This window comes from Leopardus geoffroyi, chromosome A2, assembly GCF_018350155.1.
Source record: "Leopardus geoffroyi isolate Oge1 chromosome A2, O.geoffroyi_Oge1_pat1.0, whole genome shotgun sequence".
NCBI classification, from domain to species: Eukaryota; Metazoa; Chordata; class Mammalia; order Carnivora; family Felidae; genus Leopardus; species Leopardus geoffroyi.
The window spans coordinates 15,246,605-15,273,349 of record NC_059331.1 but is presented as its reverse complement, the minus strand read 5'-3'; the positions used below and the strand labels follow the sequence as shown (position 1 = coordinate 15,273,349).

Genomic DNA, 26,745 nt, shown 5'->3' with positions numbered 1-26,745 from the left:
CTTTTTAAGGTGGAACAGAAGGAAGCTGGGGCAGCTGGCCGCCTGCCTTCCGGACGGCAAGAGAATTAGCACAGTTGTTACTACAAAAGGGCCGGCCAATCCCCTCGGAAGGACCAGCTTTCTGGCCTTTTCATCACGAAACAAAACTTCATATTTGAAACCAACCGAGCTTCTAACTGAGAGCAACCATGGTTACCGCTGCTCAAAAAATTGCTATTTTCAGAGTGTCATAGTTTCCCTGGACTAGATTCAACACTTTATTTCCAAGAAATGAAGACACATACCATTTAATGTTGTTCAGCAGGTGTTAATAACCCCCCATTTTTACACACCTGTGGAGCAAAACCAAGTGAATGCTCCAGAGTAAAAAAAAATCCAAACGACGGTACCGGTACTGAGGCCCAGGGCAGACCTGCCCCGGGAAGGCAGATGAATCGGCCACTTTCTAATCAAGATACTGGACCAGCGATCATTCTTCCCTTCAAATTACCCAGGAGGGGACAAGCCCTGGAAATCCGTTCTCTATTTCTTTAGAAGCTACAGAGATTCGAAAATTTGAAAACTGAAGGCCACGCGAGGCCCCTCGGGGTGCTTCGTGAACACCCGCGGCCCGGCCGGCAGACGGAAAACCAATGACACACGTGTAATTGTGCCCTTGCTCACAACTCCCCTCGCCTCCTCGCATTTGCGGGTCATCACATTAGGATCAGGCAGCTGTCAGGCCCAGAGCCTCCATTTTCCTCCTCCTCCTCTACAGCAAACAGCAAAGAGGCCCAAGCAGGAAACCCGACGCGGGTAGCACCCGGAGGCCTCTGGCCTGAGACACAGGAGTCCAAGCCCAGGCCTGTGGGGGAGACCGGGCATCCTGATGCCTTCATCACTCTGCCTCTGTCCCAGAGGGTGCCAGGAGACCAGCCGGGGTGGGAGCTGGGTCGTTTTCTTTCCCAATCCTTTGTGCATACAACATATGAAAACACGACAAAATCGCCGTCTGTGCTAAGCTTTAAATGTGTCATCAGACGTTATATGAGTTTAAGAAGAAGCCAATTGGCAGTGCAGTCTTTTCTGATTTTTGGAAGAAAAGAACTGATCTCGGGCTTCAAGAAGCCCCTGCTAAAACATCCAAACGTCAGGACTAACTTATTCTCGCTACCATTAATTGGGTTACACGAGGAAACTGCACGACCGTTTTTCTCACGATCACCTCACGGGAACCCTGCCACAAATCTGTGAGGTGGGACAGGCGGGTGTCATCACCGCATTGACTAAAGCCCTTATTCCAGATTGATTCCTCACCTCCAAACCACCCGTCTCTCCATTTACAAAGTCCGCGTCTAACCTGGGAGTGTCCGTGCCTGGTTAGCTCTTTGTGGCGTTAGCTTTCCCCAAGAGAAAGGTGATGGCCATGGCTTTTAGGCCCGTCTCCATGAATGAGGGAGAGCATGGGGCGTCACACCGACCCACCTGTCTCACCTCCTGTCTCATTTCTTCCCTCTATGCACGACTTACTTGCTACTATAAGAGGAAACCAAAGAAAAAGCTATTTTGAACTTTCCAAATCATCATTCTCACCCATTCTCACCCCCAAATTACAACTTGTGGTCTGGCCAGGCTCACAAAATCAAGGACAAACCACAGACTGGGAGAAGACATCTGCACTGCGTTTAACCAACAAAGAATCAATAATGCAGACTGTATAAAGCATTCTACAGAGGAACAGGAAAAAGACCAACAACCCAAGAGGAACTTGGCAAATAATGCGAGCAAGCCACTCGGAGAAGAAGAAAATTAAATACAACAAACATATGAAAATATCCCCGCCTCACTAGGACAGTACTCTGGAAAATGTAAATTAAAAACAAAATTAGATGCCGTTTCCCATATGACAAATTAGCACAGGCTAAAACGGCATTCATTGCTGGCCTCAACAGTTGGGAAAGTGATGTAGAAAGATGGAATGAGGCGGGGCGCCTGGCGGACTCAGTTGGTTAAACTTCCAACTTCCGCGCAGGTCATGATCTCGTGGTTCATGAGTTCAAGCCCCGCGTCAAACTATTAAACAGTATTAAACAGTAAGAAAGTAAGAAAGAAAGAATACCAATAATACACAACGCTTTCAGAAAACAGTTTGTTTTACGAGCCAGCATAACCCCGATAGCAAAACCAGATGAAGACATTAGAGAAGAAAATTACAGAGGCGTCTGGGTGGTTCGGTTGGTTGACAGCCAGACTTCAGTTCAGGTCATGATCTCACGGTCCTTGGGTTTGAGCCGTGCGTCGGGCTCTGTGCTGATAGCTCAGAGCCTAGAGCCTGCTTCGGATTCTGTGTCCCCCCTACCTTTCTCTCTCTGCCCCTCCCCCGCTTGTGTGGCGCTCACACTCTCTCACTCTCTCTCTCTCAAAAATAAATAAACATTAAAAAATTTTTAAGAAGAAGAGAATTACAGAGCAGTACTCTCAGGAACATAGGGAGATTAACCAATTATATACAGCAATACATGCATTAAAAAAATAATAATAGGGGCGCCTGGGTGGCTCAGTCGGTTAAGCCTCCGACTTCAGCTCAGGTCACGATCTCACGGTCCGTGAGTTCGAGCCCCGCGTCGGGCTCTGGGCTGATGGCTCAGAGCCTGGAGCCTGTTTCCGATTCTGTGTCTCCCTCTCTCTCTCTGCCCCTCCCCCGTTCATGCTCCGTCTCTGTCTGTCTCAAAAATAAATAAACATTAAAAAAAAATTAAAAAAAAAAAATAATAATAATAATATTATGACCAAACGAACACAGGAACACAAGGAACACAAGGTTGGTTTAAGATTTAAAAAAATATCAATCGACATATCACATTAACAGAATAAAAGAGAAAAAGTATATTCCATCTCAATATATGCAGAAAAGGCATTTCACAAAAACCAACACCCAGTTATGATAAAAATTCTCAGCACACTAGGAGTAAAGGGGAACTTTCGCAACCTGATAACGAGGATGCAAAAGACGGAGTGGAGCAGGAAAATTTGTGGAATACACTGGGAGGGGGAGGCCAAAATGCAGGAGGAGAGTCTGGAATGTGGGGTCTTGCGCCGGGAGTAGAGTGTGTTACAGAAGGAGAAATGCTCTACTGCATTGCATGTGGCTGAGGTGGAGAAAGTCGAGGACAGAGGCATTTCTGTGGAGGTCACTGGTGGCCTTGTAGAGAGCAGAACTGCTGCCCGGGTCCCTCCGCCTTTTACGTCCCACACTGTTCTTCGTGTACCTTAGAATTATTTCACATACTTCCACTCAAGAACAAAGCAAAATAATCAACATGTTAACAAGTTCCAGAAAAAGGCAGAGCTTACTGGGCTTTCCTTAGGCCCACTGACTGATGCTGAACCTAAGACTCTGATAGGTCTATGTAATACGATAGAAATCCCAGGGTTTAGAATAAAGCTGGCAGGGCACCTGGGTGGCTCAGTCAGTTAAGCATCTGACTTCGGCTCAGGTCATGATCTCACAGCTCATGGGTTCGAGCCCCGCGTCGGGCTCTGTGCTGACAGCTCGGAGCCTGGAGCCTGCTTCGGGTTCTGTGTCTCCCTCTCTCTCTGCCCCTCCCCTGCTCATGCTCTGTGTGTGTCTCTCTCTTTCTCAAAAATAAATAAACATTAAAAAAAAGAATTAAAAAAAAAGAATAAAGCTGGCACTCAATGACTATATAGTGAATAAATGAATGAATACATATGTCAGACCCTGTTGTTATTCCTGATTAGATATTCCTTCCCTCCCTAGAGTGAGGACCATTGAACTTGACCTGAATCCTCCCCTGTTCCATCTCTGGAACTAGTCCTGACACTGGGAATGGATTTTAAAACAACAGGAAGCTCAACAGGTTTTCATGCTGTCGACAATTACAGCGAGATTTGTTTCTCTTTTGCCATATCACTTAAAAACCGGCTGGACACGTTTTCACCAAGTTTGGAGTGCTAGACAGGATGATCTGACTTAAATATGGCTTATGAAAATTAACAAGGAGTTAATTTCAGCAGAACCTGGACGATGCCCCAAAAAGCTCATCATCTTAAACAGAACAACTGAAAGTCAGAAACAAAGCGAGCCCTAGATGCACCGTAAACCAAAAAGCAAAGGGTGGTTTTAGGGGCGACCTGGGTGGTTCCGTCGGTTAAGTGTCCACTTTGGGTCGGGTCTTGATCTCACAGTTCATGAGATCGAGCCCTGTGTCGGGCTCTCTGCTGTCAGTGCAGAGCCTGCTTGGGATCCTCTGTCCCCACTTTCTCTCTCTCTCTCTCTCACAAGTAAAAATAAACATAAAAAGAAAAGACTTTAAGTTTAAAATAAAAAAGTGGTATGAGGCAGCCATCAAATCATAGGATGGGTAATACAAGCTGCAAGCAACGTTTTGCAGTTAAGCTGCTTCTGAAGATGTAACTGGGTGCAGTGTGCTCCAGGCCAAAGAGAGTAGGGTTCACTTAGTACATGGCAGTGACTGACCTCCCAGAGTAAATCAAATCAATGTAAATAATAACCACATGGGACGCCTGGGTGGCTCAGTCAGTTAAGCGTCTGACTTTGGCTCAGGTCATGATCTCACATCTCAGCTGACAGCTCACAGCCTGGAGCTTCCTTCCAATTCTGTGTCTCCCTCTCTCTCTGCTCCTCCCCCGCTCACCCTCTGTCTCACTCTCAAAAATAAGCAAAAACAAAATTTTCTTTTAATTTTTTTTTAAATTTTTTTAATGTTTTAATTTATTTTTGAGACAGAGAGAGACAGAGCACGAGTGGGGGTGCAGAGAGAGAGGGAGACACAGAATCCGAAGCAGGCTCCAGGCTCTGAGCTGTCAGCACAGAGACCGACGTAGGGCTCGAACTCACGGACTGTGAGATCATGACCTGAACTGAAGTCGGATGCCTAACTGACCGAGCCACCCAGACGCCCCCAAAAAAAATTTTTTAATAAAATAAAATAATAATCACAGCTAACACTTATGAAGGGATTATTGTCATGTCACACACATGTACCATCTCATCTAACCCACACAACAACCCCATGAGGCAAGGATTGCTGTTATCCCTATTTTAAAGATGAGGAAAGTAGGATTCAGAGCCATGAAATGACTTGCGCAAGGTCACTCAGCAAGAAAGTGGCGGAATGCGGTTCAAATGCAGGTTGTCCAGCTCCTGGATCCAGCCTGACTTGGCCTCCAGTTACTATAGGGGTCTCTGTTTTGTCTCTTGGGTCTGAGGAGCTCTGGGCCTGGAGCTCTGCCTTGGGCTTCCTCTGGAACATCTCATCCCATCCAAGGGAATCAGAATCCCACCTACACCCCCTCAACCACCTGTACCCTATCATAAATGTACAATTTTGCCATAAAAGCTTATACCTTCGGCAATTTACATGCACTCGCTAATTGTTCAAAAAAAGTTGGCGTGTAAAAAATCCGTCAGATAAATCTAGTTAAAGAACCACAGCAAGAATCATTCAGCGAGAATGATACTTTAGGCAAACAGCCAGCTCACTCTGCACCGTCCCTTTCTAATAAACACAGCAGCAATGATGGAAAGCAACGTCTGGGGAAAATAACACCCGACAGAAACCAGGAAGACGAATACTTTTGACTATTAAAGTGGAACGCTGATCCCTGCATCTGACACTATAAAGTTATGAACTCTTCAATTGACAAAGAGCCGTCATAACTTGACTTCCTTTTTAGGAATACCTCTTGCCAAAGTCAGTTCAGCATCAATTTTCAAACCAACTGTGACAACTGACGCGCGTACCTCTCTGGAATCGTGACAAAGAACTGGGAGGTGGCAGGTATGGGCCCCGCAGGTTAATCACAGCAGCAGCCACGGGAGTGCCAGTGAATGTTTAACAACTGCCTCTCTGGAGGAACAAGCCCAGATTTGGAGCACTTGCTGATTTCCAGGGTATGAATACTCCCACCGTGGCTGGGTTTCAAGCTACTGAGGTGACCGATAAACACGGAGTTGGGCAGAGATGGGCACAGTGGGCTCTCAGGAGATGTTGTGAACAGGGTCCAGCCAGCCGCTCGCGATCGCCAATATTTATGGGTTACGTACTATGTGCCAGGCATGTGCTAAGTGCTTCACAGCTATCCTCTTTGAGTCCTTGTGACAGGCCAATGGGCAGGTGCCGTTTTATTCTCATTTTACAGATGAGAGAAAACTAGGTCTTAGAGAGGTTGAGTAGCTAGTCAAAGGGCACACAGCTGGCCAGTGTTAAGAGCTGGCATTCAAATCCTGGCCATCTGGCTCAGTGGTCCATGTTGTCGACCCCTCTTTAATCCTGCCGCTCTGTAAGTGGTTAAAGAAGGTATCGCGATCACCCCCACCTCGTTCTACAGATGACACGTTGCTAAAGAGTAAAGAGTAAGCTTTGGGGGTAACGGGCAATGGGGTAAAAGGGACTGACTCACAGCAGCCAAGGAAGGGCCTTTCTCTTCCTCTTCCGGTAAATTTAACCTTGTCCTTCAAAACCCATGCCAGACGTTTCCTCTTTAATGGAGCCTTTCCCAACTGTCCCAGAGGCCCTACTCCCCAGACAGCTTTTCCTTGCAAAAATTTTAAGTTTTCCCTTGTAAGATAACCGTGCTCATTAAAGAATATCAAAGGGAACAGCAGATATCAAATAGAAAGAGGAAAATCTCTTGTGGCCCCACTTCCTCCCCACAGCATTTGATCCCATATTTGTTCTACGGGATTCAGCCCCCTACACAGTGACTATCTATTATGTCTTTCACTCTCACGGGACGGTGAACTTCTGAGAAGATGTCCCGTGTTACCAACATTTGCAGCTACATTTAGCCCCACCCCCACCCCCTCTCCATCCTCATCCCTGCACACCACCAGACACGTGGCTGTCCCCTCCCCCCCCCACCGGCCCCATTAACCCAGATGCTTCATCATGTCTTCTGACGCAGAAAAGGAAACGCTAAGCTTCTGTGGTTATCTTCGAAGCTGTCGTAATCTTAACCAAAATCGGTTTTCTTCGTTTGCCTTGAACACCCTGACAACGTTCTTGCCGTCCTCGGTGGGGCGGACGGGGGGGGGGGGCTGCCTTGCAGCAGGCATCTTTCCTTACCTGCATCCCTCTCATCTTCTGGAACCGTGCAATGGTGTCGCTGATGGTGTATACGCGCACGTGGCCCATGTGCAACTTTCCGGAAGGGTAAGGGAACATGGAAAGCACGTAAAACTTGGGCTTTGATTTCTGGAAAAGAATGACAAAGAATGACAGTGAGTATATCTTAAGCATTTACTGGGGCGCCTGGGTGGCGCAGTCGGTTAAGCGTCCGACTTCAGCCAGGTCACGATCTCGCGGTCCGTGAGTTCGAGCCCCGCGTCGGGCTCTGGGCTGATGGCTCAGGGCCTGGAGCCTGTTTCCGATTCTGTGTCTCCCTCTCTCTCTGCCCCTCCCCCGTTCATGCTCTGTCTCTAACTGTCCCAAAAATAAATAAACGTTGAAAAAAAAAATTTAAAAAAAAAAAAAAAAAGCATTTACTGAGACCCTGCGTGCACACAGTATTTTGGCACTGTACTCAAGGTAAATAATTTAACATTTTTTAAAGTTTCCTTAAAACAAAAACAAAAACAAAAACAAAAACTGGGGCACCTGGGTGGCTCAATCAGTTAAGTGTCCGACTTCGGCTTGGGTCATGATCTGGCGGTTTGTGAGTTCCAGCCCCGCATCGGGCTCTGTGCTGACGGCTCAGAGCCTGGAGACTGCTTCCGGTTGTGTGTCTCCCTCTCTCTGTGCCCCTCCCCAGCTCGTGCACGTGCCCGCACTCTCTCTCTCTCTCTCTCTCTCTCTCTCTCTCTCCCTCTCTCTCTCTCTCTCTCTCAAAAATAAACATTAAAAAAATTTTTTTAATATTCCCATAAACTGACAAACATGTCAAAAAACAAAATCCAAAGCCCAAGTTTAAGCTAAACAATGTCCAAAATAATGCCAAACAACCCCAAAGTGCTAATTACCCACATATATTTTCAATCCTTTTTTCCCCTCTCTTTTAAAAGCTTCTCTTTTAAGACAGTTTCTATCTAGGTCTTAAAGAACTTATGTTTTTCCAAATGAAGCTCTAAGACACATTTCCATGTAATTCAAGGACACGGTAGTTGAATCACACAGATGTGACATCTCAAAAAAAAAAAAAAAAAAAAAAAAATGGAGCCCTTCCTAAATTCCCTGTCGTTGCGTTCAGACTCAGAGTTAGCAGTTAGAGCAGGACTCCTGAGGCACCAGTTTGGGTCCTGGGTTTCTCTGCTGTACTGTGAACTCATCTTTCAACAAAGTTGAAGTGAGAAAGTGAGGAGAAAACCATAGACAACAAGGCAAGGCAGTTTCTGTCTTCCCCCAGGGGCGAGCTACAGCCAGCCTCACGCCAGGGTGAGAGAACCTTCTAGCTGCTGAAGACACGGCTTCATCTCGAGAAACAGAAAGAGCCTACGTGCATCTGAACGGAGTGAACACCAGTCACTTAACCGGTTCCTAGTTAGGGGTCCGTGTTTCAAGGGCACGGGCTGGGTTTCAGTCATCTCCCTCTCCCTAAACCCCCCTCCCCGCATTCTATCCCCCCCACCCCCCGCCTCCACTCCCAGCAGGAGCTTCATATCTGGCCTCCACAGAATACTTTAAAGGGCATTTTTTCCCAGCTACACGAATCCTGTCCAGGCGACGGGAGCATTCCCCCTACCCAGCCTACATCCATCCCCTCCTGGCAGGGCTCTCAGAAGAAAGGCGGAAGAGGCACCTGCCTCTGTTTGGTCTCTGAGGGCGGGGACCTTCTGATATTACCACTTTTATTTCTCTCTACCTTCTGGTTTTCTCTTTCTGTCCTTCCTCCCTTCCTCCAGCCCTGCTAGAGTTCTTCAAGGCTTTGCTTCTCCAAAAGTAATGAGAACAAACGCAAACCAGAATATTCGTGACCATTCCTTTGTGTACAGAGGTGGTCGTGGTATATTTGTTGCTACGTATTTGCATGGCTGATCATGGACACGGCCAGCTATAATCGGGGGAGCAGAGGAAACAAGAAATCAGGGTATTTCCAAATCTCACTTGACCCATTGCTTTAAAGTTCCTTCAGCAAAGCAGCTCAACCAACCTTTGACAGGGCCTCTCACGTGTGGCAAAATAAACTAGAATTTTCTCTGTAAGGCCCATCCTCCAAAAACTACCAGTGAGTGGTAAGTCAAGCAGCCTGATGGAAGAAAAGGGAAAAGAGAATCCATAGGCGTCTGGATAATACCCAAACCAGAAAATCAGGGAATGCTCAAGGGGCAACCACAATTGATTTCCATAAATGGACAGAAAGCTGCACACTGATCAGACTTGAACTGGAAACCGCAGATCCATAACCCTCCGGAAAACCTCAGGAGACGGGCCCTGCGGTTTGGACCGTCTTTAAGAAGGAAAGTCACATGCGGTGCCTGGGTGGCTCAGGAGGTGAGGCGTCTGACTTCAGCTCAGATCATGATCTTGTAGTTCGTGAGTTCGAGCCCCGCGTCGGGCTCTGTGCTGACAGCTCAGAGGCTCAGGCAGCCTGGAGCCTGCTTCGGATTCTGTGTCTCCCTCTCTCTCTCTCCTCCTCCCCTGCTTGCGCTCTGTCTCCCTCTCTCTCTCTCAAAAATAAATACATTAAAAAAAAAAAAAAAAAGAAGAAGAAGGAAAGTGACAGGTAATCCTCAGTGTGAACCAGTCCCTCAAAGGAGGTGCAAGGCCTTACTCCGTCACTGGGTGCAGAAACAGAAGTAAGCCAAAACTGTCCACTCCATTCAAATCACACTGCTTCTCACAATGGATTAGGTTTATTGCCTTTTCTTTGGGAATATTTAGGGACGTGGGAAAACAGCTATTACAGAGTTCTTGAGGATCTGAAAAATCAATAAAATCCTCGCTAGAAACCATTTCTCATTTTTCCTTTTAAGTTTTTACATTAAGCCTATTTTTCTTTTATTATAACCACCTCGTCTTCATTTTAGTGATATTTATTTATTTTTATATTATGTTTATTTAACCCTCGATCTTGCCCCAAACATTTTCCACACACAGCTTCTTCATGAGTGTCTCCTTTCTGTGGGTCTGTCCCACAAAGACTTAATTTATAGCAGAATTGAGTGATTCATTACATACCAACGAAGCCAAACCCCAAAACTGAGCTTACGGAAGGTATATAGAAAAGCAGTGCTAGCAAAAGTCTTTGATATTTATGACTATTTTTGTGTATTGCAGAAAAGGTATCCAGCTTATTCAGTGACCCTGCCTTTCGCTGTTCTGTGTGAATTAAGTCATTTTCCTCCGTGATCATGAAACGAGCTCTCTATCCTCTGGGGATGGCAAGAAGGAATTATGGGAGCGTATGGTATAACTAAGCAGGAATATGATTGAAAGGGAAATTTTCGTAATTATATAAAAGTGTAAGAATGTAAGCCTTTAAAAGAAATTAAGATCGCAAGCAATGGGAAGAGGATGGTTTTTATAAGTGGGACCTATTATTTTTGTCAGCTTCTGACGTCAGGAGAAAGAGAACTTCTGCCTCTTTATAGATTAAGTTCCAGAGCTGTTGCTGAGCCCGGAGGGGGCGGACAGAAGGACCCGGGAGCCCTCGTTCTGGCCCTGGCCTCTCTACTAGCTGTGAGACCTTGGGCAAATTCCTCTCCCTTTCTGGGCTCAGTTCACACTCTGTGCATCAAAGGTGAGGCAACAGAAGGTCCCAGGCATGCATCTCAATAAATTACCAAACCTCCCTCTGAGCCTGTTTTCTTACCCTCCAAAAAATCCCCAGGGTTGTTTCAGGATTAAATGAGGTAATGAATGGAAAGATAGTGCCTGACATGGAGTAAAATCCTTATTAAGTGGAACTTCTTTTAAAACTGAAGATCCCGACGATAATGGCAAGACATTCGTCTCCTAGACACTCACCTGGGGGGATTTCAAACATATCTTTTTTGATCTTTTTTTAAAAGTTTACTTATTTTTGAGAGATACAGAGAGAGAGAGAGTGCGCGCGTGCTCACGTGTGCAGGGGAGGGGCAGAGAGAGAGAGAGGGAGAGAGAGAATCTCAAGCAAGCTCCAAGTTGTCAGCACCTGGGCCTGACATGGGGCTCAAACCCACAAACTGTGAGATCATGACCTGAACCGACACCAAGAGTCAGATGTTTAACCGACTGAGCCACCCAAGTGTCCCTCAAATATATCTAAGACCAGAGTGAGGACAATTAAGCTTCAAAGTCCACTGACATCCAGGGGCGCCTAGTGGCTCAGTCGGTCAGGTGCCTGACTCTTGCTTTCAGCTCAGGTCATGATCTCACAGTTTCGTGAATTCGAGCCCCACATCGGGCTCTGCACTGGCAGTGCAGAGCCTGCTTGAGAGTCTCTCTCTCTCTCCCTCACTCTCTGCCCCTCACTCTGTCTCTGTCTCGCTCAAAATAAATAAATAAACTTAAATCCACCAACATCCGGTTGTATTCTTTGTTCCCGACAAAGACACCACACATTTTTAATCTTCTTGTACCTTTTATTTATGTAACATTTCCGCTTGTAAAATGTGTTCGGCCACATCTGCTCATTTGATTTTCAAAACAATTCTGTGAGATAAACAATGCGAAGAATCTGAGGATCGAAGAGGTTACGTGACAAGGCCGCGAGCACGCTGAGGTCTCGAGGCCGAGCCTGTAACACTGCCCAGGTTCCAGAGCCCGGGTTCCAGATCCATCATACAGTACCTTCTCCACCTGCCCACTCCCCATCCAAACCCTGAAAGGGTGCCACCAGGGGATCACCCACGATATCCCTTCAGCTACTCCTGCAATTATGGATACACAGTTTCTTGTGATCCATCTAATTTTTTTTTTTTTTTTAAACCACACAGTACTTAAGAAGAAGGAGGCGCCACAAAATCAGTAAGCTCCAACTTTAAAATGTGTGGAGGCCACTAAAGGATAATCTAAACCAGAAAGAAAAGCGAATTTTACTCTCCTCGTTCAGAAGCGAACTGCTCCCTAGTTCGTTTCCAAAATACATTTAGGCGGGGCACCTGGGTGGCGCAGTCGGTTAAGCGTCCGACTTCAGCCAGGTCAGGATCCCGCGGTCCGTGAGTTCGAGCCCCGCGTCGGGCTCTGGGCTGATGGCTCAGAGCCTGGAGCCTGTTTCCGATTCTGTGTCTCCCTCTCTCTCTGCCCCTCCCCCGTTCATGCTCTGTCTCTCTCTGTCCCAAAAATAAATAAACGTTGAAAAAAAAAATTTAAAAAAAAAAAAAAAATACATTTAGGCACATGAGTCTGGTCGTGTCGATGTGAAGGTTCTTCACCTCCTGACGAGGCGGAAGTCGGGATTTCGCGGTACAATCACGCGTTATACTCAAACCTTTTTTATCGTTCCACTTGTTATCCACCACACCTCTCTCTAACCAATGCCCGGAACCATCCTTCGCTTTAACACAAATAACTACCCCCGGCATGTTTCATAGCGATCACGCTCACGGAAGGAATGAGTCTAAAAAGAGTGAGGATCAGGAGATGGGAAACAGCCAAGTCTAGTCAAGAGCACTTTGGCGCAGTTATATTTACTCACCTGCTTGCCTTTGGCCCCATCTCTTTAACTACATGTAGAAGGTTTGTATTATTCGGTAACTATTACAAAGGGATGGTCACAATTTAAGAGTAAACGACCTTACGGCACTTGGCTCTGATCAGATTCACCATTTCATGTAACAAATGACATCTCCCATTTGTTATTTTGACCAGCAGCAAGAGGTGAGGGCTACCACGTCCAAGAGGAATCCCCGAGAGGCTGGACTCCTAGACAAGGAGCCAGCCTCCAACACGACGCCCCCTGGAAACTGGCTACAACCAAACACTAGACACAATTACTCAAGTACGGTGCTGAGCTGATACATCCTGGGCGGAAGCCAAGGATTCACTACCTCACACATCTGTCACTGCAAGCCTGGGTCCCAGCCCCCCAGATCACACCAGAGAAGGGCTGGTACCTCCCAACCCATGATGGCTGGAGGCCAACATCATGCCAGGGGAGAGGAAGGTACTTCCCAGAACATGCAGATTAAACTTCCACAGGTGAGGGGCGCCTGGGGGGCTCAGTCAGTTAAGCATCCAACTTGGGCTCAGGTCATGATTGCACGGTCGGTGAGTTCGAGCACCACATCAGGCTCTGTGCCGACAGCTCGGAGCCTGGAGCCTGCTTCGGATTCTGTGTCTCCCTCTCTCTCTGCCCCTCCACTGCTTGTGTTCTGTCTCTCTGTTTCTCTCTCTCTCCCTCTCTCTCAAAACACATACACATTAAAAGAAACATTTTTTTAAAGAATGCTTCTCATATTTAAAAAAATAACAATAATAATAAATGTTTTAAATAAGTTCTACAGGTGAGGGGTCCAGGAGTACTCCTGGAACCTCACATCTGACCCTGCTGGATCACCAGGTGCACTGGCCCGCAATGGACCATGAAGAACCTAACACCTGCTAGGGCCTTACTCTCGATGAGTCCCCCCCACCCCCAAATGCTGCTCCAGAATGCCCAGTGTGGTGCTAGCTGCATGCACCTTGTGTGTAAGTACCACACAGAACGCCTTCTAAGCACTATCCTCGTCCGATCTCACTCAGCCCTCACAACCATCCTAGGAAGCAGGAGGACACTACTATTCGCACTGTCCCTGGTTGAGAAGAAACCTGAAGCACAGATTCAGTTGGTTCAAGGTCACACACTTAATACCTTATTTGAACTCGGGCGATCTGACTTCAGAATCCAAGTTCTTGGCTCCTCTTCTCTACCCCCTCAAAATCCCTCAGAATACTCACATCAGCTTCTGATATCTTGGAGGTTTCTTCTTTTATTCGTTTATGCCACCAATTCTCGACATCCTTCCTCGTCTGCAACGTGTACTCTTTCGTCCACGTCCCCGTGGCACTGTAAATACCTCTGGCACATCCCGGGATTACTCTCCTTCCTCTGCTGATGATATCTGGCCCACCATTTAGCTTGCTTTTCAGGAAACAGACATAGAAACCCAGTCTCCGCCAAGCAGAAGCCATTCTCCAGAAGGTGGGGAGGCCCTGAGAAAGAGGGCAGAAAGCTCTTTTAGGAACTGCCCAGAACTCTCTCCCGTTCAGCACAGCCCAGCATTCCCTGCACATTCACATGCTTTCATCTTAGGCTCTGGACGGTTTCCTTCCCTGAAAATGTCACATTAGAACTCCAACTGAGTTGGGCTGCCTGGGTGGCTCAGTCAGTTGAGCGTCTGACTTTGGCTTAGGTCATGATCTCACGGTTCGTGGGTTCGAGCCCCACACTGGGCTCACTGTTACCAGCACAGAGCCCACTTCGGATCCTCTGTCCCTCTTTCTCTCTGTCCCTCTCCCACTCACGCTGTCTCCCTCAAAAAAAATTAAATATTAAAAAAAGAAAAGAAAAGAACGTCGACTGAGCTAAACGCAAACTTTTAAATGGAAAATATAACATGGTCAACATTCCCAACACCAAACATACAAAACTCCCACAGGAACGAATGAAGACTACCTCCTGGGCCAGCTCCTGCCACAGCCTCACAGGGTACACAGGAGGCCGAGGAGCCCCCGCCCTCCTTTCCTTTAGGCCCAGCCCAGGGTCTGTCCAGCAGGCTTCCCGTCCCATCACCCAGGCTTCAGAAGAGCTCCGAGCACATCTTGGCTTGGGCTTAGGCTCAAATGTCAGAAGGGATCTGAACACCCACCTTCTAGCTCCAGAGTCCAGAGACTCGCAGCTATTATTAACATTTTTCATATGTATTGTAAGTTATATACACCCGTAAGCTGAGCCAAGAAATAACTATTATTTGTAAGAGTGCTTATTCAGTTAGTTCTTCATTCATTTACTAAATATTTATCGAGTGCCACTAGGCCCACAGACTGTTCTAGGCACGGGGGATACAACAGTGAACAAAACCCAACTCTCTTCTTCCATGGCACTTACATACTAGTAAAGAACAGCAGATAAGAGAAAAACAAGTAAATATACTTGGATAATAGCGGTGAGTGCTATGGTGTTTCTGGAATACAACCCACAGGTTGGGGCCCACCAGGACATCTGGCTGCAATTCAAAATTCAGCCGGAATGCTTCATTGGTCTCCTCCAAGGAGGTGAATTCCAAAAATGACTTCATGGAAGCATTTTCACGTTTTATCCCTGTCTAAGAGGTTGAGGTGACAGTTCGTCAAATATTTAAGATTTATGACTCAACAGCCTCACCTGCCTGCCTTCTTACATAACCATGCAAAAAAAGCGCCAGAGTGAAGACACAAATGTAAAACCAAGAGAGAAATAAAGGAAGAACCTGACACTTGAAGCTGGTGTTAATTCTTTGATGCTCTCAACATTTTTTCCACAGTTACGAGCGTCTGGCCTGTTTTCACACAGGTACTGGGTCACGAATGTTGCCAAGAGAGTCTATCATAGGCTTATACAAGTGGGTTTCGCATTCCCGTAAAATGGCATCCCAGTGTTGGCATTTTACAAGATGGTCTGCCAAAGTTCTTGATAGACCAAGTCTCACTGTATTTAATACCTCTTGCTTCCTTGGGGGTCGAAGCAGAAAGACAACAAAAACAAAACAAAACCTACCCACTGGGCTTGGCTATTCTAAAATATGTAGATGTGACTAAAGATATTAGGGCGAACTGTATGAACATGGTTGAGTATCAGCAACTCCATATGACCAACCTAATCTAGAGACGCTTTGTACAGTTAGGGTAACTGCATTTATTTTTAGGGGTTGGGTTTCTACATAATTAGAAGTATCCACAGGAGTCATGGATTTTACGGCTCCCTTGCTAAGGTATCACTTGCATATCTTTAACAAGCCAAAGACTTCCCAATCGGCAGAAGGCATAGATAGACGCCTGCCATTTCTCTCCTGGACTGCATTCCCTAACAACTCATAACGAAAGGGTTCTGGACTATTCTCCCCAACAGAAACAAGGGGCAACAACAAAACTATAAAAATACACATGAATCTGGAGCGGCTGGGTGGCTCAGTCGGTTAAGGGTCTGACTCTTGATTTTGACTCAGGTCATGATCTCACGGTTTTCATGGGATCGAGCCCCGTATCCAGCTCCATGATCACAGCACAGAGCCTGCTCAGGATTCTCTCTCTCCCTCTCCCTGCCCCCACTCCCAAAATAAATAAATAAACATTACAAAAATACAAATTAACCAGAACCGCAGTCTCACAAGTTTTTGGTTTCAATGCTTGTTAGCCATCGTGAGAAATGAAATCCCAAAGAGAGAAGACAGATCACCCATATGAGCCATATGAAGGGAGGTCATTCTTTCACCGAAAATTCTAATCCTGTCTCTGTAACTTACTCATCATACACCAATCATAAACAACACATACAACACTCCAATGAGAATAAGCTTTCTAAAGATGTTTACAGGGGCACCTGGGTGGCTCAGTCAGATAAGCGTTTGACTTCAGCTCAGGTCATGACCTCATGGTTCGTGAGTTCGAGCCCCACGTCAGGCTCTGTGCTGACACCTCAGAGCCTGGAGCCTGCTTCCGATTCTGTGTCTCCCTCGCTCTCTGCCCCTTCACACTCTCTTTCTCTCTCTCAAGAATAAATAAACATAAAAAAATTTAAATATGTTTACATAACACATGGCTCACTGACAACCTCTTCTATACATAAATCAGTGGTATAGACTAGAGAACCCTGAAACTGATCTGGGCATTTAAAGAACTTAAAGTTCATAAGGAAAAAAGCACAAGTCGATTAGAACTTGGAGCCCCATCTCAAAATCACAAACCAGTGTAAATCCCATAAAGGTTAAAGAACTTTTTTAAGTATCATAAAACAAGACAAAAATATAGATGAGTATCTAACACATCTTTACAAGGTGCAGGATGTTCTGTCCTGAGGACAAAAGCAATGGAAGAATTCACAAAAACGTTAATAAATCTGACTCTAAAAATGTGCAATGTCAGTATCTCAAAAACACTGTGAACAAAAGTAGAAATCAAGCAATGAGCTGACGCAAAATCTTTGCCAAAACGGCAGTAACAAATGGTTATCCTACTCTATGAAGAGTTTACGTATGAAAAGAGAAACATTCAAAACCTGATTTAAAAACATGGGCAAAGGAAAAACAGAAAGAGATGTAAATGTCTAATAAACATATGAGAAAGTTCAACTTTAGAACGAATCATAAAATGCAAATGAAAACAGCAAGAAAATATTTTTGCTTAACAGACTGGCAAAAACCTGCTAAATGCAAAATGGGCATTTCTATACACTGCTGCCGAAAATGTAAACGGATTCCACCTCTCTGGGGAGCACGCGCAGTAATAACGCACTAAGACTCTTTAAGAAAAGTTCACGCCCAAAGTTAGGGGAATCCCCTAGACTCAGACGGACATAGCATACAGTATACTCAGGGCTATGATATGGATAAAATAAAGGAAATTTTCTACTTTTAATATTTGTGGGCCCTGCTCCTGGGCTCCCGGGGAAAGCTATACTCTAGCATATACCAAGGTCAAAGTGATTCCGCGAAACCTCAAAGTATGGGCTCTATTTCTGCCTGAGCACACGTCGCACATCTGCTTTATTTAAGAAATAACCAAAAAGGAGCATTCCAAACATAAGGAGAACTTCCCTGGTTCCCATAAGATTAAAGTTATACAGCCCTGCATTTACTAGAGGCGTAAGATAAGTTCTGCAACTTTCTAACATGTTCTTTGTCTAAGGATTTGTAACTTTTTATGTAAAAAAAAAAAAAAAAAGAAAAAAGTATATAACCCAATACCAAATGTTCCTTGCTAGAGCTTATATAACCCTACACCAAATGTTCCTTCACAGGAGCACTCTCTTTGTGAAGATTGTGTGTGCCAGCAGCTGTCCTAACTTGGCCTTGAATAAAACTCACTTCCTTTCTTTTAGAAATTCTAAAACGTTGGTTCAATTTGCCTTGACAATATACTACAGAACTTCCTGGAGCTCAGCAGGCCCTGCTCTCCGCGGCTCCACCACCAAAGTCCTAAAAAGGGCACTGCCTCTTCCTGACAAGGTGCGGCCATTTCATTAGAGGACTATGCTCATTCCATCAATGTGAAAGGTGTGGCTCACGCCTTGTATTTTCAATCAACCTGGCCTTTTCTTCCTTAGCTCTGTTTCATCCAGTTCCTTGCCTCGATGCTTGGAATCCTGTCTTTTCTTCCACATCCTTCCAAAATAACAATCCCCACTCCTCTGCGCCTCTTTAGAGTCGGTCCTGACCTCATCCTCACTTGGGGCATTTACGGTTGTTTTCTGAGAATGATGGAGGCACCAACAGATGGTCAGAGAAAAAGCCTAAGAACTGCACCCAAAACGACAATCACATATGGACAGAGAAACCTAAGGGAAGAGCAGTACAAGCAAAGAACAGCAGAACACATGGAAGAAGGGCAGGAGGGCATTTGTGTGCACCCCCCCCCCAAAATGTGCAAAATTAGACCAGGGAAAGTGCATCTTAAAGAAAACAAATTTTGGGGCGCCTGGGTGGCGCAGTCGGTTAAGCGTCCGACTTCAGCCAGGTCACGATCTCGCGGTCCGTGAGTTCGAGCCCCGCGTCGGGCTCTGGGCTGATGGCTCAGAGCCTGGAGCCTGTTTCCGATTCTGTGTCTCCCCCTCTCTCTGCCCCTCCCCCATTCATGCTCTGTCTCTCTCTGTCCCAAAAATAAATAAAAACGTTGAAAAAAAAAAAAAAGAAAACAAATTTTGTGACCAAAAATACCGATTGTGGCTTCTGCAAGGACCCATTCCCTGTGGGGCCTCGGGCAAATTATCTTCTGTCGGGAATCTCATCTTCTAAGATAAGTCGGTAGACCCACAAGATCTCTGAGAACCTCCGAGCCTCAACATGCAGGGACAATAACCTCTGGGCCACGGAGAAGTACCGGATGGCTTTTAGCTGAGTCCAAATCCCCAGGCCAGGAAGCAAAGATCCAGAGATGAATCGGGGCAGGGGAGCAGTAGCAAGGGAACTTGAGTACAAATCTACACGTACATGTGTATTCATCTGGGAATGGGATAGGGTCCAGAGCTATCATCAGGGTCCATGGCTCAAAGAGTCTGAAGGCCGGGATCTCGGAGACTTACCCAGATCAGAAATTGCACGGCTCCAGAACCACCTAACCCAGCCCGCACCTTCCCTTCCTGCCCCTAGCAAGTCGGAACCTCCAGATCCGAGGGCAGAGACCTCCTCGCCCGAGGTGTCTCGTCCCGCTGAGCCCGGGCCTGGACTTTACCTGCTCACAGACTCTGGCCTGCGGCTCCTCACGCCTCAATTCCCACCTTTAAGCGAACACGGGCCGGCCAGTCACCATGGGCGCCGCCATGTTGGCAGAACAACAACTTTATCGGTAGCGGCCGGCGCAGACACAGACAGGCGGGGGCGAAGCCGGGGGAAGCGGAGCTGGGCCGGGGCCGAACTCCCGGCAGCCCATGGGGCAGAGGCGTCGGCGCCGGCGGCCTCGGGCTCCGCCCCGCCCCGTTCCCGGGCACCGCCTCCTGACTCCAAGCCCCGCCCTCCGGCTCAGTAGGGCACCCCGTCTCTGGCGTCACCAAAACCAGATACCGGGGGCTCAGATTACTCCAGTTGCTGCAGAGGAGTGAGGGACATCAGCTTAGTGGCCCCAGAATAAACTGGATGGCAGGTGGTGTAAAGAGCACTGGAAGAGTTCTGATGCCAGGGTTTGAATCCCAGCTTAGCTAAAATTGCCCGCTGGGCTTGGGTAGGTCGTTTGACCTCTTGATCCTTAAATCGTGGTTAAAGAGCTTTCCCCACCATATTCCGTGACTTTATAGCCCTGGGAAGGGAATTATCTGACCGTGATTAGGGCATAGGTGAGCTGGGGGTCAGGAAGGCAGGATTCCTGACCAACCACTTTCCTTGAAAAGTTTTCTGTACCCCCAACCCAACCTCTCCCCCACCCCCCAGCCGCAAGTGTTTCTTGCTACAAAGATGAATCCGTGAAAGAATTGTAAAGGACCAGTGGTGTTAAAATATTATTTTTAAAAGAGTAAAACCCACCTAAAGGAGATTTTTGAAAACCGTATAGATGTGGGCAATCAGGAATACTGAAATGAGTTTGGTAATCACGCAAAACTGGTGGTTATCCCACAGGACAAAAAAAAAAAAGTAATGTTTTGAGAACCATCTTTTTCTACAGGGCTGAAATCAAGTGCACCTCTTTCAAACAAAATTCAGCAGTATCCATAATGGATAGTAATTCTACATTTTAACTTCTACTCTTACAGAGCTGAGCAACAGAGGACCAGCAAAGGTACATACTCCTATATATACCCCCCAGACCAGCACTCCAGCCAAGGGATTCACAGGAATCTCTTCCGCCCATTTCCAAGTCTTTAACAACGTTTCCTGACAGTTCAAAATCCAAATACTTTGCTATTCAAAGTGTGGTCTCCAGACTAGCATCAGCCTCGCCTTAGAACTTGCCAGAAATGCCAAATCTCAGGTTGCACCCAAATCTGCGGCATCAAAATCTGCATTTTAACAAGATCCCCCAGGGGATTTTTAGGCACATTGAAGTTTGAGACTCACTGCCTTAGAATGTGAGAGTTAGAAAGGATCTGGAGAACTCTCTAGACCAGCCTGCTCATTTTACAGATGAATCCACTGAGACCCTGCAGAACTGACAGTCTAGCTCAAGGTCATAAGCAAGTTAGTAGAAGGTTTGCTATTCACCCCTGGATCTCTAGCCTGCCAGGATAGTGTCCTTCCCAAGTTGCAGAATGGAAGGTCATTAGGAGTTTGGACAGCTTCCAGTCCAAAGATTAGGACACTGAGGCCCAGGGATTGGATACAGCTTGCCTGCCTAAAGCCACACAGCCAGTTGACGACAGAGCCAGGATTCCAATCCAAATCTCCTGATCTCTCTACCCCTGATACTAGATGCTTAATTTAAACTGATACCATGGAAGCGTTGACTCTCACATTAACATGCCACACTTAAAGCAATTTAGCCTTCAGGTGTGTCATGTTGTATCCATATATAACCAGAGTGTCCTTTCTCTAATTTACCCAAAATGCTAAATTCTAAGTAGCCTCCACCCTTATGTTGGTTCAAAATCTCTCTTTCCTCTTATGAATTAAAGTTAACATTGACATTTCTAGGAGATTATTTCAAATAGAATTTTTCTAAAAGTCATTTGCTTCACTGGAAAGTTGCTATTTTTACATCAAAGAAGACAGTAGCATGAAAGTAAATCCCTTTTGCTCTTAAAGAGCTTGCTACAAAGATACATTATTAAATGAAAGAGATAACTTGCTGGGCTGTGTAGAAAGTTACCCCACTTTTTATTTTTTAAAGAGGGAAGGAAATAAAAGAAATACATTTGTTAGTATACGCATGGAAAGAAATCTAGAAAAATATGTCGTAAACTATTTCCTGTGATGATCTCTAGGGACAGGGAGGTTCTATGGGCCTTCCTTCTTATGATAGATTTCTGTGTTCCTTTTGCATTTTCTATTTGCTTGTGTGGGAGGCTGAATAATGACTCCCAAAGATATCTAGGTCCTAATCCCCGGAACCTAGGAATGTCACCTTATATGGCAAAAGAGACTTTGCAGATGTGATTGAATTAAGAGTCTTGAGATGAAAAGATTATCGTGGATTATCCCGGGGAGCCCTAAATGCCATCACAGGTGTGCTTATAAGAGAGAGGCAGAGGGAAGCTTGTGACACAAGAGGAGATGTGAGCACTGAAACATAGAATATAGATTCTCCCATAGGATCCAGCAACTGTGTTTCTGGGCAGATACCCCCAAAGAATTGAAAGCAGGGTCTTAAAGAGATCATTGTACATCCATGGTCATAGAGGCATTAGTCACAGTAGCCAAAAGGTGGAAGAAACCCAAGTGTTTTTGAGTGACGAATGGACGAAATAAAATATATACATACAGTGGAATATTATTCAGCCTGGAAAAGGAAGCAGATTCTGACACCTGCTACAATATGTTTGAACTTCGAAGACATTACGCTAAATGAAGCAAGCCACTTAAGGACACATAAGAAATAAATCACAGAAGGACAAGTGTTACATGATTCCATATATGATATGATACCGTATGAGGTACCTAGAGTAGTAAAATTCAGAGACAGAAAGTAGTGGTTGCCAGCTGCTGAGGGTAGGGAAATGGAGAGTTTCTATCTAATGGGTACAAAGTTTCAGTTTGGGAAGATGAAAAAGTCCCAGAAGGATGGATGGTGGTAAGTAGTTACATAACAACCCGAATTAACTGAATGCCACTGATCCGGACACTTAAAAATGCTTCCAATGGTACGTTTTATGAATATTTTACCAGAACGAAAAAGAAAAAGAAAACAGATCCTCTCCCAGAACCTCCAGAGGGAGTGCTTCCCTGCTGACAACTTGACTTTGACCCAGTGAAACTGACGTTCAAGCCACCAAGTTTGTGGTGATCAGTTACAGCAGCCAGAGGGAGCTTCCTAGTTCAGCTTCTATGACTTCATACGCAGAAAAAAATCAAGATCTTTTGTTAAATAAAGAGATTTGAGCTCCATCAGCGCAGCCTCCCTTCTGTACCCTCTGTTCATTTCCTTGCCTCCCCCCCCCCCCCCACCTTGTTCTGCCTTCTCTTTGTCTAATACAAAAGCTTGCGTGTCAGGAATTTCCAGGAAGGGGAGTCTCCATTTCTCTGACCATTTCTTCCCCTTGGTGTAAAAACAAGACTATTCCTCTATCTTACCTCACGAGGTAAGGCAAATTTACTAGAAATGACCTAGAAGTGCAGGAGTCATAAATAATTCCGGCTTGACATTTATTTCCACGCTTTTGTGACCTTTCCAAAAATAAATCGCTGGGACAGCCGTGTAAATTCTTCCCTGAGCTGTCACGTGGCAGACATTGATTCAGGTCTTCTGGGAATGGCTTTCAGTCATCCATTATGGAGACGAAAGCAAACCCCAAGATTCTTGCTACTATAGGGATTGTTTTTTGGTAAAGAAAAAAAAAATCTTCCAGCCCTGATAATTAAATCACTTAAGGTGTAGATAGATAGGCTTCTCACCTACACTTCCCCGCGGCATCTGTTCCTCCCTCTTTGCTGATCGTGGCTCCTGGACGTCCCTCAAGAAAACCATCCCTTGCCCCAATTCTGAGCCATTTAGTCTTGTGGGCTTGACCTCTCATCCCTCAGGTCTGAGGTCTGGCTTAATCCAATCTGTTCATTCCGTCCCCTGACCATGGAGACAGTTCAGGCACGCACTTGACCTAAGCCAGAGTTCTCAGAGGGCAGCACAAAAGCCTTCTGCTGGGAACACTAGAACCTGGATTCTCTTTCTTGCTGTGTAGGAATAAAAACCTTAGGAGCTGCCTCAACTGTTCCAGAACCACACAAGGAGAGCCTGCTAAGACTGGAGGCAGGAGAGGTAACGGGTCCTATTGCCACAGAAGGATCTGCCGGATCCAGCCCTGCCCGAGGCTCGCTCACCTTTCAACTTCCCATGCACAGGAGCCTGGGAGGCCCTTCGTTGTTCATGCCCATTCAACTGGGGTTTTCTATTTATCGTAACAGAAAGTATCCTGCGATACCCACCTACCCAACTGACAAGGACATGGCCCATTCTCCTTCCCTCCACATGGAATCGGTCTCCAGGTTTTGTTACCTTTGCCCTCAGGTAGATTTCCCCAGCCCTCCGCTTTTGCCTGGCACAACCCCCCAGCGGAGGCTCCCCTCCCCTTTCACCTGGACCGTTGCAATAGTCTCTTTACCACGTCCTATTTATCTATCTGCCACTGTGGACAGCACACAGTGGGTATTCAGTACATGTCTTTTCAATGCAATCTTTTTTTAATTTTTTTAAAAAAATATTTACTTACTTTGAAAGAGAGACAGAGAGGGTGAGCATGCAAGCATAGGAGGGGCAGAGAGAGAGGAAGACAGAGAATCCCAAGGAGGCTCCACACTGTCAGTGCAGAGCCTGACATGGGGCTCAATCACACAAATCATGAGATCATGACCTGAGCCCAAATCAAGAGTGAGACACTCAACCGACTGAGCCACTCAGGCACTCCTTAAATGCAATCTTTTAAAATTGGCAAGTACATGGGGTGCCTGGGTGGCTCATCTGGTTGAGCATCCGACTTCAGCTCAGGTCATGATCTCACACTCTGTGAGTTCCAGCCCCACATTGGGTTCTGTACTGACAGCTCAGAGCCTGGAGCCCGCTTCAGATTCTGTGTCTCCTCTCTGCCCCTCCCCTGCTCATGCTCCGTCTCTCTCTGTCTCGAAAATAAATAAAAACATTAAGAATTTTTTTTTTTAATTGTCAAGTACAGGGGCGCCTGGGTGGCTCAGTCGGGTGAACGTCCAACTTCAGCTCAGGTCATTATCTCATGGTTCGTGGGTTTGAGCCCCACATGGGGCTCTGTGCTGACAGTGTGGAGCCTGCTTGGGATTCTCTCTCTCTCTCTCTCTCTCTCTCTCTCTCTCTCTCTCTCTCTGCCCTTCCCTGCTCTAGCTCTCTCTCTCTCTCAAAAATAAACTTAAAAAAATAACAAAATCGGCAAGTATAGTCAATCCTCATTATTCACAGATTCCATATTTGTGAATCTATCTCCTCCCTAAAATCTATGTGTAACCCCCAAAATCAGTACTCACGGTGCTTTTGTGTTATTCACAGACATACTCAGAGGTGTGAAAAATTTGAGTGCCCCCTCCCAATCCCATGCACGTTCCCAGCTGAGGCGGAACAAGGTGACAATCTACCTCCCTGCTTCAGCTCTTGTCCTATAAACAGGGCCCTTTTCCCAGGATGTTACGTGCCATGATTTTTGCACTTTTGTGCTCTTCGCTGGTGAGTTCACTGTCTCCAATGGCTCTGGACAGTAAGTGCTAAAGTGCTGGCTAGTGGCCCCGAGCACAATAAAGCTGGGATGTGTGTCTCATGGACAAAGTACGTGTGTGAGGCAGCTTTCCTTCGGGCCCGAATTACAGGGCTGTGGGCCGTGAGTTCAGCGTCAATGAATCAACAACGTATATGAAACAAGGTGTCACTAAGCAGAAACCCACACACAAGAAATTGATCAGCTGACAAAAACTCGAGGACCAGAGGCTTTCAGGAACCTAACCCTGTATTTTCCTTAGGAGCAAAACTTCAGTCTTGGCCCATACAGTACTCGGGTGACTTCTTAGAACAAAATTGCCGTGAACGACATGAGTCCACTGTAGATGGAGAGCAAATGGGAGCGGCCCGGCCTTTGTGACGTCATAGTGAGTGGTCAAGAGCACGTGCCAGGGGCGGAGACAGCCCGGCTTTGAAGCTCAGCTCTGCGCTGCTTTCAAGATGAAGGATTGTGGGCGAGCTCCTCAGCCCCCCTGAGCCTCAGCTGCTGTAAAATGAGGATTATTGTGCCCACCTGTTAGGTTGCTCAGAGGATGAAAAATCTTTTAATGAGATTATTATGTAAAGTGCTTTGCCAAGTGCCAGACAGAGTATACAATCAACAAGTGGCATTTGTTACTTTTATTGACTGTAAGGAGTTGGTCTATGCACACTGCTAAGTGCCAAGATGGTACAGGAAAGAAATAGATCTCCTATTACGGGCCCCCTTCAGGCGAGGAGGAAATGGCATGGAATGCGTGTGCATCGGTGATATTGCCACCAGAGAGCAAGCTCCTTGAGGACCGGAACTGAATCTTTAAAAAAACCAAAAATTGTTTTTGTTTTATTTATTTTTTGGAGAGAGAGAGACAGAGGAGGAGTGGAGGAGGAACAGAGAGGGAGACACAGAATCCGAAGCAGGCTCCAGGCTCCGAGCTGTCAGCACAGAGCCCAAGGCGGGGCTCGAACTCGTGAACTGTGAGATCGCGACCTGAACCGACGTCAGGAGCTTATCCGACTGAGGCACCCAGGCACCCCAGGACCGGAACTGAAGCTTGCGCACACCCTCAGTGACACCTTGCCAAAGGAATAAGCTCAGGAGGGAGGCAGATCCGGGGTAGAATCGTAGTGTAGTCACTCTCTGGCTGTGCGACCTTGGACAGATCCCCTACCCTTGCTTTTCCCGCCTTCAACAATAATGGCATTGGCTTTGCCCAGATGGTGTCACTATTAAGTACAACAACCCACGTAAAATGCCTCCCTTGGTGCCTGGCACATGGGGCTTTGGGTAAATGTTTTAGTTTCCTGGCCCTGCTGAGGCCAGCCTGCTTCCTTGATTATATCTCAGCTCATCCACTGACCCCTCACACCCTCGTCCTTGGCTCTAAATTCCCACTTTTCCTTATTATAGTCACAGCTGAGCCTAGTCCCCCATCTGTATTGCAAAACCCCATTGCAGCGGTCCCTACATCTCTCACCAAAGTCCCCCTCATCATTTTAACAAGTGTCATGGATAATTCTTTAACAGTTCTTGCTGAGCTGAATGAAAGTCAAACGTAGCATTGAGGGGCCAAAGAACTCATGATAATCTTTCCAGAACCAGCGTCAGAGAGGTCAGGAACTAAGAAACTGAGAAAATAGGAAACTAGGAAACTAAGATCAGATGTCTTTCTGAAGGTTGCCACAAAGCAGTCTTGACCTTGAGGGGCCTGGAGTAAAATCAACATTTTCCTAGGTGCTTGATATTAAAAAGCACCCATTTTGGTCATCCCTTCCAGGGTACAGAGTCTGCTGAAAGTGACCTCTTTTGTTGACTTTTTAAATTTGGGGTTTCCCC

The 26,745-nt window shown here is 46.3% G+C and overlaps 1 protein-coding gene across 9 annotated transcripts in view; it reads right to left on the bottom strand.

The window, feature by feature from the left end:
- LARS2 (leucyl-tRNA synthetase 2, mitochondrial) overlaps positions 1-26,745 on the bottom strand; it is a 193,748-nt gene that overhangs the window by 152,511 nt on the left and 14,492 nt on the right. For 7 of the 9 annotated variants that reach the window (XR_006715808.1, XR_006715809.1, XM_045492604.1 and 4 more), the window contains exons 1-3: positions 19,287-19,469; positions 13,821-14,075; positions 7,092-7,220 (exon numbers count right to left, since the gene is read on the bottom strand). Coding sequence is in view for 7 of the 9 variants with exons in the window: in XM_045492604.1 (XP_045348560.1) it covers positions 7,092-7,220; positions 13,821-14,054 (363 nt within the window). In the remaining 2 variants the exon portion in view is untranslated. Of the gene's footprint in view, positions 1-7,091; positions 7,221-13,820; positions 14,076-19,286; positions 19,494-26,745 lie in introns of those variants that run through there. The other 2 variants (XM_045492608.1, XM_045492605.1) reach the window with 2 other exon arrangements.